Raw genomic sequence first — 20,192 nt, 5'->3', positions numbered from 1 at the left:
CTTCTACCGTGGGCCGAGTTTTCCATCAATTCTCATCCAGCAACATCTACTGGATCAACACCATTCGAAGTGGTATATGGACGACTGCCTTCACCACCTTTGCCACTTCCGCTTTCAGTGTCATCCCCGGCAGCATAAGCCACTGCCGATGAAATTCAACATCTTTGGAAGAAGACAAAGGAGATGCTCATCAAAGCTGGAATTCGAGCAAAACGAGACTATGACATGCATCACGGCAAGGCTCCTGAACTACGCCTGGTGATAAGGTCTGGTTGTCTACGAAGCATCTTAGATTGAAGTTGCCATGTGCTTGCTTCGCTCCACGCTATGTCAGATCATTCCCTATCCTCCGACGTCTGGGCAATCTCTTCTACAGTCTCAAACTTCCTCCAGCAATGAAGATCCTTAACGCGTTTCACGTGTCATTACTGAAACTGCTCATACTCAACAAATTCAGCACCAAGACACCAGACCCCCCTCCTGTTGACACAGAAGAGGACCTAGAGTACAAAGCAGACGCTATACTTGATGTACGGAAGAAAGGCAGAGTATGGGAATACCTCTTGTCATGGGAGGGCTTTGGACTAGAAAATAACTTGTGGGAACCGATGTCTAACATTTTGGACAAAGAGATGCTGAACCAGCAACTTCGTTCACATCCTCGGAAACCAAGACCAGGTAGGGGGTCTGGAGGAGGCCCTTTGAAGGGGAGTACTGTTGCGTCCATCAGTCTCAGACGGCTTCGTCCGACATGCCTCACCTCTATTTCAGCCTTCTCCACCAGCCTCGGGAGAATGGCGTCCTTAGCGTCTCCTTGCTGCACCCTCCGGCTTCCCCGGAGAGGCTTTGGTGTGGCGTCCCTCCATGTTGACCTGAGGTCTCCTAGGGCGTGCGCGCCTCACGTCTTGTTGGCGCGAACCTCAGGGGTGTCCCCCTCAAGTGACATCACTGCTTCCGCATACAAAAGGTTGCCCATTTGCTGACTCTCGCCGAGTTAGCAACAGATTGGATTCGTTCCGGTCTGAAGCTGGTCTGCTGCTTCTAAGCTGCTGGAAGCCACCTTCACCCTCCGGGGTTCTACTAACCTGGGTACCCGCTCCTCGGGGGCCCTTTGCTTATTTCCAGGTGCCTATCCTATATACAGGTACTCGCTCCTCGAGGGCCTGTGTGTCTATCCTGGTGCCTGCTACCAATTCTTCAACCTGCTGGAACACTGCCTATCAGCTACAGAGAGTGAGTACAACTTCTCTCAGTCTGTCCATCTACAGCTCCTCGCTGCTCATCTGCATCGGGCCCTACACCATCATTGTGGAACGGGTCTCCTCTGCCGAAGATTACAGACTGTTAATACCTATCCTCTCTCTACTGCTCATTGGGAACTCTATCTACTCAGCTACCAGGGAGTGTGTTATAACATCTGCCAGTCTGTCTCTCCTACAGTGCCTTACTGGATATCTGCATTGGGGCCTTACACCACCATTGTGGGACGGGTCTCCTACGCCAAGGATCTACTCTCTACTGCCACCTCTGGAGGACCACACTAGCTGTATAATAAAAGATATATTCTCTGTGTTTGTGCATCTGAGTCTAGACCGGTGCTTCAGTTCCCTACGGGGCTCCTCCCCGTAGGAGATACCATCACTGTTGCCCCTGAGAATCCACCAAACACCTCGATATCATAACAACCCTATCCCTCCCACCCACTCGTACCTTTAGATTTAAAAGCCTCTGTATTGGGATTGCAATTCTTGAGTGCGATCCCAGCTGCTTTATTTGCTGCTAAGCATAGGGGAGAAAGAGGCAGCTTGGATCATTTAATATGGAAATGAGGAGAGTATTGGGGGGGGGGGGGGGCAACCTGAAGCCTCTAAATAGTTTTTATAAATTTTGCGGAGTGGGAATCAAACTGCAGGCCTGAATTGCACTTTTTTTGTAAATGCCACATAACTGGATATCTTTGAATATATTTGTTTAAATGATAAATTATCTGGCCACACAAGGCTGGATATCTTTAAAACCTAACCTGTTGCATTCTAACATAGCCGGTTATGTTTTAAAGTTATCCTGCTACATGAGGCCAGATAACTTTAGGCAAGTATGTTCAGTGGAACTTTTCTTCTTTGGCAAATAGGGCTGAATTAGGCATGACAGATAGGTGATGTTATCTGATGGTGCTGGATGGATCCTTCTCTCTTAGCTCAAAGAACTTTTGCTTTACTGAGTACATACAGGAGGTTGCCGCATGGGCGTTGCCTTGTGAGCCCCTCAGCCTTTTTTAATCTGAGCATTAGCATGGACATGTACTCAAATCTCTCTTTTTTTTCTTAATTCATATTTTTTATTCTCCAAGGACAAGCAGGATGGTAGTCCTCACAACTGAGTGACATCATCGGATGGAGCCGGGCTCGGAAAACTTTTGTCAAAGTTTCTAGAAATTTTGACTGCACATTGTGCATGCCCAGCATGCCGCTAACCACGTGTTCATGCGGGATCCCTCTTCAGTCTTTTCTTTTCCACGAAGCTGTTGCCATGTGGTTCAGGTGCTCCCGCTTCTTTTTTGCTAAAATTGTTTCTGTTGCTTCCAACGTGTCCCATAGAGTCTCTCGTTCAAGATTGGTAAGTTTTTTCAGGTCATTGTGGTCGATTGCCAAAGGCGCTTCCCCCTGGTACCTGCTGAACATCGATCACGTGTCGCTTTCTTTTCTCAATGTCATCGTCTGGCTTCCGCCGGTGCTCCCACTGCCCCATCACACACCCCCATGAAGTCTGTGTCCTTTGACTGGGAGAGCCTCCCACGATGTTCCGTGTTTGTGATCTTTGCACCCTGATGACCCTGAAGAGTCACAGGGCCCGCCTCGACAAGATGGAAAAATTGTTCAGGGGCCAAACGTTCTGAGCTGTCGTCAATGTCAGTGACCTCCACCCCTCTCGGTAAGGAGACTATTGCGTCCGTCGGTACCAATTCTTCCTGCTGGAACACTACCTATCAGCTACAGAGAGTGAGTACTACTTCTCCCATTCTGTTCATCTACAGCTCCTCGTTGTCTATCTGCATTGGGCCCTACACCACTATTGTGGAACGGGACTCCTCTGCCGAGGATCACAGACTGTTGCTACCTATCCTCTGTCTGCTGCTTATTGGGAACTCTTTCTACTCATCTACCAGGGAGTGTGTAATAACATCTGCCAGTCTGTCTCTCCTACAGCGCCTCACTGGATATCTGCATCTGGGCCTTATACCACCATTGTGGGACGGGTCTCCTCTGCCGAGGATCACAGACTGTTGCTATCTAATCCACTCTCTACTGCCACCTCTGGTGAACCATACAAGCTGCATAATAAAGATATATTCTCTGTGTTTGTGCATCTGAGTCTAGCCTGGTGCTACAGTTCCCTACTGGGCTCCTCCCCGTGGCTCACTATCACTGTTGCCCCTAAGAATCCACCAAACACCTCGATATCATAACAGAGGCCCTGTCTTTGGCGCCCCCAGGCTCTCCCCCTCCTTTCGGGCCTGGTCCTAAAATGGGCGTTATCCGTTTCATCCTGCTCTCGGGTCGGGCTCCTTGACGTCTCCATCGGCTTCGGGGAAGGATCATGGGGATCGCCGAGAGAAATCCAGGAAGCATCAACAGCGATCTTTCTCTTCTTCCAAGCTTCGGTGCCTCTCATGAAGCGGTCGATGATGGAGGACATTATCCCCTCCAACCCCACCAACCCCACCAACCACATTATCCCCACCAATGCCTCCAAGCAGCCTCCTCCAGCACCGGTGGAGGGATTGGTTATCCTCCAACTAGAGGGTTCCACGATTCCGCCGGTTCCTCCTCAGACCGTGTTTTCCTCACAGGCATTCGAGGAGGAGCTAGAAAGTGGTGTGCAGATGGTGGTCGGCCGGGCCCTGCAGGGCCTCAAGCCTCCTGTTCCTCGGGTACCACCTCCACCACAGGAGCCTGCTCTGTGGTACTTGCACCACTGCTGGAATGGCTCAATATGCTGCTCAGTTTGTTACTCATGCAGCTGGCACCGGTGCCACAAGCCCCTCAGAGGCCTCTGGGTGCACCGCAGCATCGCCACTGGCCCCTATACCGGTGAGCGACTCCTCGGAGGAGGACAGGCCGGAGGCTCGCAGTTGCTCTTCACTGTCCTGCTCTCCCAGGGCCCTCGGGATTTATTCCACCAATTCCCTTGGTGTCCCCGATACCGATGGCACCATGGGATCCCTCGAGAATTCGAGGCCCTCCGATGCCTCTGGTGCCTCCCTCAATGCCGTCGAGGACCAGGCCATGCATCCAAGTGAACCTTCATCCTCCTGCTTCTCTGGAGGGTCGCAAGGGGGAAGCCCCCTACAACCCTTGGGAAGGGGAATCATCCTTATCTTCTTTGGAGGAATTGGTGGATTTGCCTTCTGAGCCCTCCTCCCCGGAGGAAAGACGACGATCCCCCCTGAGGATCTCTCCTTCACAAGGTTCGTCAAAGCCATGGCTGAGTCAGTACCCTTTCAATTGCTGATGGAACAGGACTCTAGACATAGTTCTGTGCTGGGTTCCATTGCATAATGTCACCCACATGTGTGAGGATTGACATCCTGCTGTCTTTGGAGAACATCTGTTACAGGCAAGCAACTTTACTTATCTGGACTCATCTTTGGCAGTATTCGCATAAACCCTTGGACTGACTGAATGTCTTGGGTTAATCCAGGCATTTCTTTGCAAGGAAATCTGATAAGATTGTGAGGGAATGGATGAGAAGTGGTGGATGTATGTTTCAAAATGAAATGTCTTCTAGTTGGAATGTTTGTGTACAGAGGATGGAACATTACTAGTCAGTGCTTGTCAAGCAGAGAAATCCTTGTTCTTGAAACTGCTCTTTCCAGAAAGCCTTGATCTCAGGAGTGAGAAATCACTGTTTTGTGTGCCACAGGATACATAAGATAAATTTCTGTCAGAGAAAATCTTATTTGCTTTGGGTTCTGATGCAGTGCTCTGTAATGATGCCTGGTTCTGGACAAAATAAAGATTTTGGAGATTTTTGTTTGGGAAAAGACTTAGATTTTATTGGCCCCCATTATCTGGATAGTAAGCATTTTTAATTGTCTAAATTAAGCACTGTTCCTCCTGCTGGCTGGCATGAAGGGAGACCTGAGTTGAGGTTTTATGTCTGCTGCAGTAGGGTGGGTTGGAGGGGTCAGCAACAGAGGAGGGCTTGGCCACAGGTGGTACATGTCCCACCTCCAGCTCTGCATGGCTAAAGCATTGCACCTTTGTTAAGGGTTTGTCCATCTGCTTGCATCCACTAGTCCCTGCCTGTGGTGCTCCATTTAATAGAAAGCCAGACCAATGGACAAACACATAACATAAGCACATTTTCTTTTAATAAAATGTGCTAAAAATTCCCAGGTATCAATAGGTAAATAACACATCAGCTTCCTCTGGGACCAGCCTCATGGTATGAGTTGCATGGATCCCCATAGATCTTGTGGCTCATACCGTGAGATTAACCCAGAATGGCAGAGGAAGGTGACATGGTTTTAAGCACTGTTCCCTCTACTGGCCAGGGTTGGGAAGAGGATTGAGAGAGGAGGCCTGAGCTGACTTTGTTTCTGCTATGGCAGGACGTGTTGTAAGGGGCAATGATGGAGCAGGACTCGGCCACAGGTAGTACCCTCCTTCTTTCCCTTCTCAAGCTGCAGGACTCAGGTAACATGGTGCTTAGGAGAAATGCAGAGGATGGGTGATGGAGAGCCAGGAGGTGGTAGGAGTTATATGAGATAGGTGGAATAAATGGGGTACAAATGAGCCAGGAGTGTGGAGAGGTTGAGAGAGCCACCGAGAGATGGGAATAGAGATGTATGAAATTTAGCAATAAAAATAACTTTATTTCATAAAGCTCTTTTACGTTCTAGACTTGTTTAGCATGTATTAATGGATACAATATAAGGAAAATAAAGCATACCGTCAATGAATAATGCTGTGTAGTTTATTTTTTAGAGCCATTCTAGAAGAAATCCCATTCTTACAAAAATATATCAGGCTTTCTGAACTACATTATTCTTTGTCCATTCATTTCTTTTAAACCTATTTTCTGTAGGGAAACTGGCCTTATATGATCATCATGTCTGTGCCTCTGTCTGCCTGTCCATCCTTTAAGTGTGTCCCTCTCCCAATATCTTTTGAACCATTTATCCAGTTTTATTCAGATTTCAGCCACATACGTTAGAGCAGTTATTGACCCATGTTCACAATTTTCATGTGCCCTTGATGCCCCTATACTTAGAATATCTGTTTGTTTCTTTATCTTAGTTTCTTAAAGGTAAACAGTTCATTTGAAATCTTAGGAAGGTCAGAACACTTTGTGGTGTCATTAAGCATTTGAAAGCTGCCCTGCCATTGCTTAGTTGTCTTAACCATATGCACATTTTTGTACTAGAGTAGGAAACTGGCCATCCTGAAATGTTTATACAGTTGTATGCTAAAGTTTAGACACCCCTGGTCAGATTGCAAGTTTCAGTGAATATCTAAGTGAACAGAAGCTGTCACATTTTCACGTAGATAAGCAGCTGAATTAGCCATGCTGTATGGGTACGTCCTCCGTGCCACTAGGTGGTGGACTGGAGCCAGGTTTGGCCTGGGGCACGTTTTTACCACCTACACAGTCGCTCGTGTCGACTATTACCAACACCAAAGGGATTCCAGGGGAATGCTGGGCTTACTAGAGATTGAGGTTCCTACGGTTGAACCAGTAGGAACCAGTAGGGCTGAACCAGTAGCCCTATCACAACTCCTGGTTGATGGCCTAAAAAATAAAATTCCTGGAGACTCCCTTGTTGGTTCCTCCAACATCTTGTAACATCGACTCAGTGGGAATTGAGTTGTCAATGCCAACATCTTGTAACTCCAGGATTCATTCCAACTCATCACCGACTGAGAACCATAAGGTGTTGAAGGACTTTAAAAAAAAAAAAAGCCATTTCATCTCAATGGCTCACAACCCGCATGCAGACCACCAATTTGCATTGCACATACCTTTGATACTCTATAGGTTAAAACTACTTTTTCCAATAAACCTTGCCTCAATACCTTAATCTCGAGAACAGGTGGAGGCACTTCCTGAACTCTGTTCCGAAGGGTTTAAGTCTCCTTCAAGACTTCAGCAGATATCTTGGCAGCCAGACTCCTTCCATGGTTACGTATGAGCGCCATATGAAATGATGTTTTTCACGACAACTGGCCATATTTACCATGTCGTCCAGTCATTTTATTTGGCAGTCACAAGGCTTAAGGAACGGAAAACAGCAGTTCATTTTCCTAACTTTTCCTCAACATCTATCTTATCACAACGTCACTATTCAGCCTTGGCGCTCTACCAAGGATCATTAAAAATAAATAAATAAATAAATGTGAAACTAACCCTTTAAGCCTTCTTCCTATTATAAGACTCTGTCTTACCAACCATCGAGGCAACAAGCTGATCTACAACACGCACCACATCAGTGTATTAGGACGCCTCGCCAGCTGCGCTATCTTACGAATCCTTAACCTACAAAATCCCAGTCGAGGTTTAGATATCATAAGGCTACCATCATCACCTCTGGGATAAAGTTTGTCCACTTATATCCCAGTCAAAAAATTTCATTACATTGGATTAATGGGTCTTACCTATCAGCCACTTAACATTTCACAACGATCATATTCTACAGTAGCTCCATATTCTTAAAAAAAACCCCCCAACAACAAAATTAATTAATAAATAAATAAAATATAACAATACAGAATGACTTCTCTCAAGTTCATTCCTCATTCCTTCATCCCTGGGATCGCTCGGCCTTTGATACACATCGAAGCACCAGTTCCTGGTGTATCCTATGTTTTTTCCAGGCGGTCAACCCTTCCGCCCATCAAAACTCCTCCATTCGACCTGGCTTCACCCACAGTTTTCACCAAATACCAGGCAGTGGTACTGGTGCACCATTCGTCGTCAGAGGGAGCACTATATTCCCTGTCTGAGCGATTGAACCTAGTACCATGAGTCCAACGCTACTAAGAGGCCATCTTAGCAACCGATTCTGGCCTAGACAATCTAGGACTCTTAATCCATTACAAAAAAACCCAAAACCAAAACCCCTCCACATTGGAGCTTTTCCAACCTGAAATTCATAGGAGCCTACAGTCGAATAAATTCACGACAAGGTTTTCCTATCTCATCCGAGCGCATTAATTCTCTCTTCACATGATCTATAACTCTGCTCACAGTACTACAGTGACAGCTCGCCAGGCCCTAACTGTTTTCTGTGACATATGAAGCAGCCATCTACGTAGTTCCGCATACGCGCCTACACATGTGCCGCCTGAAATGTGGCCTCAAACACCGATGAACTCCATTTTTTTTCCTCCATACTTTGACCACTCACATTCCTTGGCCAGCAATAAAAAAAAAAAAAAGGAGTGAACCCACAATTGGTGGCTACTTCCGTTCGCATACCGATGGAATCACCCTGCATTCCCTGCGTCATCAGTAACATCACGGCATCTGCAAGAATTACACGCACAACTCTAAGAATTCGTTGGAATGTACATTGCACATAAACCTTCAAGAACTCACAATGGTCAAACATGCCATTCCCTACAAATTCCCTGCAAAAGGAAAAATAGTCATGATTCACACGGAATCCAACTCCAATGATCTCTGTCAATAAAACAGACAGTCTGGTTCATGGAACCTTTACGAAGAGACAATTCAAATACTAGATCACGCTCACCGAGCATCCATCTCACTTCAATCAACTTATCTGCCTGGAATTCAAGATTCCATAGTGGACAAACTCAACATCATTTCTTACTCCCACAAAGTGGGAACTAATTACAAAGGTAACTAAAAAAAAAATATATATATATATATTCTCACTAAGCGATCTCACTACAGTGGAACTATCGCAACAATGTACGACAGATACATTGTAAATCCTTTGTTTGTTTTCTCTGAGCTCACGCAGACTCCAGATGCCATTCTCATCGATTGGTCACAACACATATTTTATGCGTTCCCTCCAACACCATTCATCTCTCGAATACTCCAGAAATGCATAGACGACCAGAGGGATCTGCCATAATCGTGGATATGCAAGAAAAAAAAAGAACCAAGTGGATCTTTGCCTCATCGTGCCAGCATGGCCACGGCGTCCATGGTACAGTTATCTACGGCGGCTTTCGATCCGCAATCCAGTTTTCTGGGCACCTAACATTGTGTAACTACGGCATGGGTTATTTTTCCCTATATGCATCACCTTGCACTTATCCACATTAAATTTCATCTGCCATTTGGATGCCCAATTTTCCAGTTTCACAAGGTCTTCCTGCAATTTATCACAATCTGCTTGTGATTTAACTACTCTGAACAATTTTGTGTCATCTGCACATTTGATTATCTCACTCGTCGTATTTCTTTCCAGATCATTTATAAATATATTGAAAAGTAAGGGTCCCAATACAGATCCCTGAGGCACTCCACTGCCCACTCCCTTCCACTGAGAAAAGTGTCCATTTAATCCTACTCTCTGTTTCCTGTCTTTTAGCCAGTTTGCAATCCACGAAAGGACATCACCACCTATCCCATGACTTTTTACTTTTCCTAGAAGCCTCTCATGAGGAACTTTGTCATAAGCCTTCTGAAAATCCAAGTATACTACATCTACCGGTTCACCTTTATCCACATGTTTATTAACTCCTTCAAAAAAGTGAAGCAGAATTGTGAGGCAAGACTTGCCTTGGGTAAAGCCATGCTGACTTTGTTCCATTAAACCATGTCTTTCTATATGTTCTGTGATTTTGATGTTTATAACACTTTCCACTATTTTTCCTGGCACTGAAGTCAGGCTAACCAGTCTGTAGTTTCCCGGATCGCCTCTGAAGTCCTTTTCAAATATCGGGGTTACATTTGCTATCCTCCAGTCTTCAGGTACAATGGATGATTTTAATGATAGGTTACAAATTTTTACTAATAGGACAGAAATTTCATTTTTTAGTTCCTTCAGAACTCTGGGGTCTATACCATATGGTCCAGGTGATTTACTACTCTTCAGTTTGTCAATCAGGCCTACCACATCTTCTAGGTTCACCGTGATTTGATTCAGTCCATCTGAATCATTACCCATGAAAACCTTCTCCATTACAGGTACCTCCCCAACATCCTCTTCAGTAAACACCAAAGCAAAGAAATCATTTAATCTTTCCGCGATGGCCTTATCTTCTCTTAGTGCCCCTTTAACCCCTCGATCATCTAACGGTCCAACTGACTCCCTCACAGTCTTTCTGCTTTGGATATATTTTAAAAAGTTTTTACTGTGAGTTTTTGCCTCTACGGCCAACTTCTTTTCAAATTCTCTCTTAGCCTGTCTTATCAATGTCTTACATTTTAACTTGCCAACGTTTATGCTTTATCCTATTTTCTTCTGTTGGATCCTTCTTCCAATTTTTGAATGAAGATTTTTTGGCTAAAATAGCTTCTTTCACCTCCCCTTTTAACCATACCGGTAATCGTTTTGCCTTCTTTCCACCTTTCTTAATGTGTGAAATATTCTTCCTTTTTGAGCTAGATGTGTTCTGCAAGGAAGAGTGTGAAAAATTCCAAAAGCTAGAATAGTAAAAACATTTAGCTGACAACAGAAAATCTTTGGAAGCTATTATTTCTGCCAAAGGAGATGCTACAGGGTATTGACTGAAAGGATGGCCAAACATTTGCACATGTCATATTCACTTCTTTATTATTTTCAATCTGTTAAAATCAGCAAACAGTAATTTTGCATTAAAAATTGCAGAAAGATGTTGTAGTTAACCTTTTGTACCATGTAGCAGTTGTCAGCTTCTGTTTACTTAGAGATTCATTGAAAAGTATAATTTGACCCCAGATGCCTAAACCTATGCATTGAACTGTACATCTCCTTGTTTGTACTACTTTTTACCATTTTCGTATTCTAGAAATATATTTAAGTAGTATCCACTGCATAGGGTTTTTTTTAAATTTTAGGTCTTCATGAGTACTGTGCTTTAACTAGGTGCATAGACAGTATACATATATTTACAAGTAATTAAGTGAATTTCATGATTTTGTAATTTTACCTTTAATTTTCAGATGATGCAAAGTTAAAGGGTCTTGCAGCACCTAGCAACCTATCCATGAACCAGACTCTTGAAGGACACAGTGGTAAGAGTCAAATGATATGTTTTTATTGTAATGATTAACATAAACAAAATATATTTTTCCTAAAAATGTTTGATGGTCTGTACAACTTAGGCATTTAACAGTAGTATAGTAAACAATCATGTGTTGAACTGTACTTTGTAATTGTAGTCAGCAATGAAACACGTAGATGGATCGGTGTAAAAAAGATCTTTATTGAAGCTTGCCCGACTCTGGCCGAGTTTCGCTCAAAGAGCTGCCTCAGGGGCTTACAAGCCACATGAATTGGCTTAAAACAACGCGGAGTGAAATCAAGAGGAGGTTCCTTAGGTTTCAAAGCGGAGCTTTAAAGATATCAGTATTGCATACCAAATAATGAAGGCATACTGAAGAAAAAAGCTCGCAACATCAGCGCTCAACAGCGGGTTCTCGCAAATATGAGTCGGGCAACCCGTTGTTGAGCGAGAACCCGCTGTTGAGCGCTGATGTTGCGAGCTTTTTTCTTCAGTATGCCTTCATTATTTGGTATGCAATACAGATATCTTTAAAGCTCCGCTTTGAAACCTAAGGAACCTCCTCTTGATTTCACTCCGCGTTGTTTTAAGCCAATTCATGTGGCTTGTAAGCCCCTGAGGCAGCTCTTTGAGCGAAACTCGGCCAGAGTCGGGCAAGCTTCAATAAAGATCTTTTTTACACCGATCCATCTACGTGTTTCATTGCTGACAGCCATCTTGGATCGGCTACCGGTTTGTTTTCTTTGTAATTGTAGTAACAAAAGGGTTTATTCTTATGTACGTCTATACAATCTTGGGGTGCAGATGGAAAGATATTCGGATATGCTTTAGGGCAGAGGTTCCTAACCTTTAAGGGTCACTGACCCCTTTTCAGTTTCAAAAAGTTTCACGGATCCCCACACACTTCTCTTTAGTTTTAGCATGCCATATTAAAAAATAATGATATGCACTCCAGAATCAATCATAATATATAACATTTTGATCTAAACTGAATATTTAGGGAGAGCAATTTCCAAAGCTATTTAAAAATTGCCCTTATAACTGAAGGTTGAGGCCAACAGTGGCCTCCATCTCTTATTTTAGCTGCAATGGAAAAAAGGAAGCAAGTTCAAAATATTCCAGGTTGGCAACTTGGTGCAATCTGGCAGAAACTCAGCACCAATACCTACAAATCTGCTATCTAATTTTCAAAAAGGATACTGCCTGTGGCGTTTCCTTTTGAAAATTTGGGTCGCCGGGGGGAAAGCTACTACTTTTGCAGCTGTGTAATTTGCATCTGCTTTGAAGTAAAGTACATGCGTGAAATAAGGCACAAGGATTTCAACATTAAATCTCTGTATGTACTTTCCCTCCCCAAACCTAGCTCTGCTCCTTTTTCCCTGCAAGTAAAGATCTGTATGTTGTTCACAGTGTAGGTACTTTTAGCCTTAGTGGCGGAGAATAGTTATTTTCAAAACGGTCTTTTTATGTAAGTAACAGGTGTTTGCCCACATAAAAAGTTTGAAACTTACCCTCCCTGAAAATTGGCTCACTTTTAGCCTGCTTTTCTTTTATATTTTATTATTTTCTTTTTTGATTTTTATAAACACATACAGAAAATGATAGTCACTAAATAATTAAATTGTAGAAAAAGCAAAACAATAGCCTGCTTTTCAATGGAAGAAGGTTCCATGTTTGTCTGTCTGTTCCTCTAAATAATTTTTGTGTTTAATGTCATATCTACCTCCCTTTCTCTCTACCCCTGTCAGGCATGATTCCTGGGGGACCTCTCCTTCTCTCCCTTGATAGTCTGCCATCCGCTTTCACTCCCCTGAACTAGGTAAATCATGGATTCCTGTAACCCTCTTTATCCTCCTTTTCTTCCTTCATTTCTGTCTCATTCCCTCTCCCCTCTGTCTTTCCCCTCATACTGGCAGCCCCAGTCCTATTTCCTTCTCTCTTTCTTTGAGCCATTCTACTCACTTTTTGGTGCAGCTCTCTCCTCTTTTTTTTTATCAGGCCAGTGGCAAAGCACGTGGCAGCAGTGAGAAATGTTCTCATCACTGTGATCACCCTGCTTTCCTCAGTGTGCAGCAGAGGCTGCAAAGGTTCTGATAGCTGCAATTAGCCCCTCGCTTCCCTACATCCTCATGAAGTACAGAAGTGAGGTTTATGATTTTCAAGGATGCAATCGCTCCCTCTTTTCTAAACCTCCGCTAAACATGCGGCAGCACGGTTTGAGGCTTCTAATGGATACAAATAGCCCTGCTTTGTCCCTTCTACTCTGGTTTGCAGCAATGTGAGGTGAAGTTTTTGGGGGCCATAATAGGCTCCACTAACACTCTCTTGGCTTGTGGCAGCAGCTCAACTAATCACAGATAGCAGGAGGCCTATTCATTTTCTCCCCAGCTAAACTTTCTGCATCCCTTCTGAAGGACCCCCTGGGATGGTCTCACAGACCCCAGGTTGGGAACTACTTCTTTAGGGACATTGTTGGCCAAGAATGTTTAGCATGCAGATGGGCAGATCACAGACTTTGTATACACAATTTGAGATGTCTTTCTGCCTTTAAAATGAGGGCAATTTTCAGAATGATCCAATCAGCTAACTTCTTAATAGGATCAAAGGTTTGAAAAGAATGCCAAGTGCTCAAAAAGTGAGTGTTTTGGGAGGTGGAGTTGGGCCAGGGTGTAAAGTGCATGCCTAAAGAAAAAATTCCCACAGATAAGCAGGCTGAATTAGCCCTGCTGTCTGGGAGCGCCCCCTGGTGACCCGAGGCAGGAAATTCTCTTAGAATGTGCAGAGCTTCCTGCATGCCTGTGCGGTGCCTTCCTGCGCAACTTCCTGCATCACCTCAGTTTATTTGCTTTTCCCGCACAGCTAATGGACATACGTTCTTTTCTCTCTTGCCTCTCTTGCCGCTCTGATTTCTCTTTTTCTTTTCTCTGCTTATCTTTATCTCGGTGAACATCAAACAGCACTTTTCAGTGCTATCATGGCCCCGAAGACCACAGGATTCAAATTTTGCCAATGTGGCAAAATTATATCCGTCATGGACAGACAATATTATTGCTACTTGTGCCTGGGGCTGGACCATGACCAGACATTCTGCCGGGATTGTGGCAGGATTTCTCCACGGGCCCAGCACCAGTGGACTGCAAAGATTGCCAAGCTTCGAGGTTGGAAGAGGTCCCATCGGGTTCTTATGCCACACCGAGCACTCCACACATTCTTCCCTGGGTCAAAAGCCGAGGAGGCCAGATGAGCAAAAGTGAGCATCTTCCCTGGAGCCATGTTTGAGTAAGACTCAGGAGTTAAAACCCCTGAAAAAGTCTAGAGGTAAGGCCGGGGGTGGGAAACCTCTACATGCCCACGCAGTCTCAGATGCCACGGAGCGAAGAACAGAGGGTGTCCCTGTGCCGAGTGCATCGACAATGATGCTGAATAAGGATGACCGGCACAGAGCCGAAGCACCTAACACGGTACATGGAGACGATCAGAGCAAGTTGCCTTTCACAAAGCATCGACTGACGCATACGAAATAGGCGGCCACCACTTTGATGCTACCGGTACCAAGGCAAGCTTCGATCGACATAGCAATGATGTAGTCAACGCCAATGCATGTGTCGAAGCATGGGGTAAAGGCAAAAGACAAGTCCCACCATGTTGTTTCGACGCATTAAACGCAAAAGCATCGCAAGACTTGATTGGGGGAAGTTTCCACTATTCAAGGGACCCGCCAATAGCAATCACCTTCTCTGAACTGGAAGACTCAGGCACTTCTGATGTGGATGTTCCACAAATTTCCAGATGTTCTTCTTCAATTTCAGACAGGAACAGCAGGAACAGGAAATGTTCAGCTGTTTCAAAGCAAAAGAGGTCAATGCCCCAAGAGTCACCGGGCTCATGGCCTAGATCTCATGATCGCAACAAGTCATCTGGACCGCTTCATCTTCAAGCCACAGACCGGAAAATCTGACTCTCTCGGGGCAGGCCCGGAGGGCTCTCTGCTGGTCAAGAAGAAGAAAACATCCTCATCTGCCTCCCAGGCGTTACAGGGTACAGCCTCTCAGACAATGTCTGAGATTACTGGGATTCTTCAGACCTTCTTCGACACGGTGTCTACTCAACACCCACAGTCCCCCTCTGGCCCATCAGAAGAGGGTTCAGTGCACTCCACTCCTTCTTTCCCGCCCTGGGGAGCACTGGAGGATGAGGATCCCATCTTGGAGTTAAACCCACTGGCCTCCAGACCGGACCAAGAGCCAGTTTATTCCTCTCCGCCCTCTCCAGGTTTCTTGACACGTATACTCTAGGATCTCTCAGAAGATCCACCCAAACCATCATCACCTCCAGAGGATCTCTCGTACTTCAGATTTATCGAAAAGGTAGGCACTGTCTTGAACCTGGAGACCAAGAAGCTACCAGATCCTAGTGTTGAGGTCCACGAACTATTAAAGATTTTTGATGTCCCGGCGGAGCCAACAGCCCTGCCTTCACACTCAGTCCTAGATGGGGTCTTGGATAAAGCATGGGAGTCATCGTTCTCTGCACCTGCCACCTCCAGGAAAACGGACTTAAAGTTCAGGATGAGTAAGTCTATCTATTATGGCCCAGTCCAGTAACCACATGTGTCTGGGGTGGTGGAATCTGCGATTAAGCGGTCTAGAAAGACCAGACTCTATTCCAACACCCCTCCAGGTAAGGATGGCTGATATCTGGTTGACGTTGGGAAGAAGGTGTTCCAAGGATCAATAGTGAATGCAAAGATTCAACAACACCACAATAACACAATATCTTTACGAATGCCTTCAAGCTCTGAAGTCCGATGGAGACCAGGTTGCAGGTGATAAGATGCAAAGGCAGGGTATAACTGACAGGGAAGATAAGGCAAGGATTATCCGGAACAGGAACTAGGCAGGCTCAGCCCTCCACTGGACCTACACGCACCAATGAGATCCAGCAACGCAATGCTGATCTCGAGAGTAGCCCTCTGGCCACTTGATAGCTCTTCCAGAACCGTCGCTAGGGAACAACGAATGCGTGAGGCCAGACGGAGGCTGAGGGCAGGAACATGAAGACTCAGATGAAGATTCAGGATACTCGGAGGGTTCAGATGTAGACTTGGATACTCAGGAGACTCGGACGAAGATTTGGATACTCAGGAGACTCGGATGAAGACTTGGATACTCAAAAAAGGACTCAGGATACTCAGAAGACTCGGAGGATTCAGACAAGGATTCAGGAAACTCAGAAGACTCGGGCAAAGATTCAGGTAACTCAGAAGACTCGGACAAGGATTCAGGTTGCTTGAAAGTTTCAGGCAAGGATTCAAGAGTCTGGGAAAAGTACTGGGTGAGAACTGTATCACAGCACGCCCTATACAGCCACCCATGGCTGGTTGCGGACCACGCTGAACGCGAAGCAGACTCCAGGCGAAGACATGGAACTTGAGACTGGAATATGATGAAGATTCAGTAGAGGCCTGCACCGGGGCGCGCCCTACACAGCCGCCTGTGGCTGGTCGTGGACCACACTGGAGCGGAGCAGGTTCTGGCAGAGTCTTAGGTATGGACGGAAGCAGGCACAAGGGAACTCCGTAGACCAGGACAAGATTCAAGACTCAGAAGCAAGGTATTAAAAACAGAAGTCACCTGGAGGCTTGCGCTGCAGACGAGAAGAAGGCCTTGTACCACGAGGCACCCTACACAGCCATCCCATGGGCTGGTCATGGACCACGACATGGCACGCCAAGAGAGGTGGACAGACGAGGGACCTGGGAACTGGACGAAGAGCTGAAGATGAGATGGACGAAGTCAAGACAGGAACATCGGACATCAGGAACATGGAACATGGCACCTCAGGACTTGGGACATCAGGACATCTGGACACGGAACATCTGGAACATCAGGAACAGAAGACAGGTGACAAGGGAGCTCCGACGAGGGACAAGACCAGGTACATCAAGGAGATGAAGTTATGGAACACAAAGAACATGGACGAAGATCCATCAAGGCACAGGAGACCACGGAAGACCTGGAATGGAAGAAAGAACAGAAGAAAGATCACAGACTCTGTGCAAATCCGATCCGAAGGCCCTGAAGAACTGAAGCAGGGCCCTTTTATAGGGCTGAAGCAGGAACACGCTGATGATGTCATTCCAAAGGGCTGTGGGGCTTTTCCCGCCGCTGGCCCTTTAAATACCAGGGAGAGGCACGTGCCCGCGCCTATGCAGAGGTCAGGAAGAGGACAGGCACGTTGGCGGTGTCCCTGCCACGTGGGAGGCCTGAAGAGCAGCGACTCCCTGCTGTGAAGATGGAGGAAGAGGCAGGCATTGGCAGGGACAGCTTGAACATTTTTATATACCAACAGTCGTTGGGAACATCCCTGCCCCAAGACAAGGGTCCACCCCTGCCCCAGGACAAGGGTCCACCCCCGAGCACAACAAGTTCTTCTACCAAGTATTGAGTTAAGGAATATGAAGACTTATACAATCAAGACATTTTGGTTTTTATTCTTAATTACTTTTGGAATATTTCTGTACTTGTTTTTTCATGATAAAAGTGTAGAGTATGTTGTGTAGATTAGTGACTACCAAACACCAAACAGACAAAAAAGCTTCAAGTAAAAATCCCTCCCAAACAATGACAGAGAGGAGCACCCAGGAGGTGGTGTGGTGCTTTATGTCTGGAATGGCAGAGTCCAACAGGATAAACATCGTGCAAGAGACTAAATGCACAATTGAATCTTTATGGGTAGAAATCCCTTGTGTGTCGGGGAAGACTATAGTGATAAGAGTATACTACCGTCTACCTGGTCAAGATGGTAAAACTGACAGTGAAATGCTAAGAAAAATTAGGGAAGCTAACCAAATTGGTAGTGCGGTAATAATGGGAGACTTCAATTACCCCAATATTGACTGGGTAAATGTATCATCGGGACACGCTAGAGAGATAAAGTTCCTGGATGGAATAAATGATAGCTCTATGGAGCAATTGGTTCAGGAACTGACGAGAGAGGGAGCAATTTTAGATCTAATTCTCAGTGGAGAACAGGATTTGGTGAGAGAGGTAACGGTGGTGGGGTCGCTTGGCAATAGTGATCATAATATGATCAAATTTATTTAATGACTGGAAGGGGAACAGTAAGCAAATCCATGGCACTTGTGCTAAACTTTCAAAAGGGAAACTTTGATAAAATGAGAAAAATAGTTAGGAAAAAACTGAAAGGAGCAGCTACTAAAGTAAAAAGTGTGCAAGAGGCGTGGTCATTGTTAAAGAATACCATCCTAGAAGCACAATCCAGATGTATTCCACACATTAAGAAAGGTGGAAAGAAGACAAAACAATTACCGGCATGGCTAAAAGGGGAGGTGAAAGAAGCTATTTTAGCCAAAAGATCTTCATTCAAAAATTGGAAGAAGGATCCAACAGAAGAAAATAGGATAATGCATAAACGCTGGCAATTTAAATGTAAGATAGTGATAAGACAGGCTAAGAGAGAATTTGAAAAGAAGTTGGTCGTAGAGGCAAAAACTCACAGTAAAAACTTTTTAAAATATATCCGAAGCAGAAAGCAGATGAGGGAGTCAGTTGGACCGTTAGATGATTGAGGGGTTAAAGGGGCACTTAGAGAAGATAAGGCCATCGCGGAAAGATTAAATGATTTCTTTTCTTTGGTGTTTACTGAAGAGGATGTTGGGGAGGTACCCGTACTGGAGAAGGTTTTCATGGGTAATGATTCAGATGGACTGCACCAAATCACGGTGAACCTAGAAGATGTGGTAGACCTGATTGACAACTGAAGAGTAGTAAATCACCTGGACCGGATGGTATACACCCCAGAGTTCTGAAGGAATTAAAAAATGAAATTTCAGACCTATTAGTAAAAATTTGTAACCTATCATTAAAATCATCCATTGTACCTGAAGACTGGAGGATAGCTAATGTAACCCCCATATTTAAAAAGGGTTCCAGGGGCGATCCGGGAAACTACACACCAGTTAGCCTGACTTCAGTGCCAGGAAAAATAGTGGAAAGTGTCCTAAACATCAAAATCACAGAACATATAGAAAGACATGGTTTAATGGAATAAAGTCAGCATAGCTTTACCCAAGGCAAGTCTTGCCTCACAAATCTGCTTAACTTTTTTGAAGGAGTTAATAAACATGTGCATAAAGGTGAACCGGTAGATGTAGTGTACTTGGATTTTCAGAAGGCATTTGACAAAGTTCCTCATGAGAGGTTTCTAGGAAAAATAAAAATTCATGGGATAGGTGGCGATGTCCTTTCATGGATTACAAATTGGCTAAAAGACAGGAAACAAAGAGTAGGATTAAATGGACAATTTTCTCAGTGGAAGGGAGTGGGCAGTGGAGTGACTCAGGGATCTGTATTGGGACCCTTCCTTTTCAATATATTTATAAATGATCTGGAAAGAATTACGACTAGTGAGGTAATCAAATTTGCAGATGACACAAAATTGTTCAGAGTAGTTAAATCACAAGCAGATTGTGATAAATTGCAGGAAGACCTTGTGAGGCTGGAAAATTGGGCATCAAAATGGCAGATGAAATTTAATGTGGACAAGTGCAAGGTGATGCATATAGGGAAAAATAAACCATGCTGTAGTTACACAATGTTAGGTTCCATATTAGGTGCTACTACCCAAGAAAGAGATCTAGGTGTCGTAGTGGATAACACATTGAAATTGTCGGTTCAGTGTGCTGCGGCAGTCAGAAAAGCAAACAGAATGTTGGGAATTATTAGAAAGGGAATGGTGAATAAAACGGAAAATGTCATAATGCCTCTGTATCGCTCCATGGTGAGACCACACCTTGAATACTGTGTACAATTCTGGTCGCCGCATCTCAAAAAAGATATAATTGCGATGGAGAAGGTACAGAGAAGGGCTACCAAAATGTTAAGGTGAATGGAACAGCCCCCCTATGAGGGAAGACTAAAGAGGTTAGGACTTTTCAGCTTGGAGAAGAGACGGCTGAGGGGGGATATGATAGAGGTGTTT

General features: G+C 44.9%; 1 protein-coding gene across 2 annotated transcripts in view; it reads left to right on the top strand.

Moving 5' to 3' along the window:
• WDR35 (WD repeat domain 35) overlaps positions 1 to 20,192 on the top strand; it is a 333,796-nt gene that overhangs the window by 32,306 nt on the left and 281,298 nt on the right. For both annotated transcript variants that reach the window (XM_029595967.1, XM_029595968.1), the window contains exon 3: positions 11,128 to 11,199. In XM_029595967.1, the coding sequence (XP_029451827.1) occupies positions 11,128 to 11,199 (72 nt within the window). The remainder of the gene's footprint in view (positions 1 to 11,127; positions 11,200 to 20,192) is intronic.

Source organism: Rhinatrema bivittatum, chromosome 3 (assembly GCF_901001135.1).
Source record: "Rhinatrema bivittatum chromosome 3, aRhiBiv1.1, whole genome shotgun sequence".
Lineage (NCBI taxonomy): Eukaryota > Metazoa > Chordata > Amphibia > Gymnophiona > Rhinatrematidae > Rhinatrema > Rhinatrema bivittatum.
Note: the sequence above shows the minus strand (reverse complement) of the source record. Positions and strands in the feature narration are given on the sequence as shown.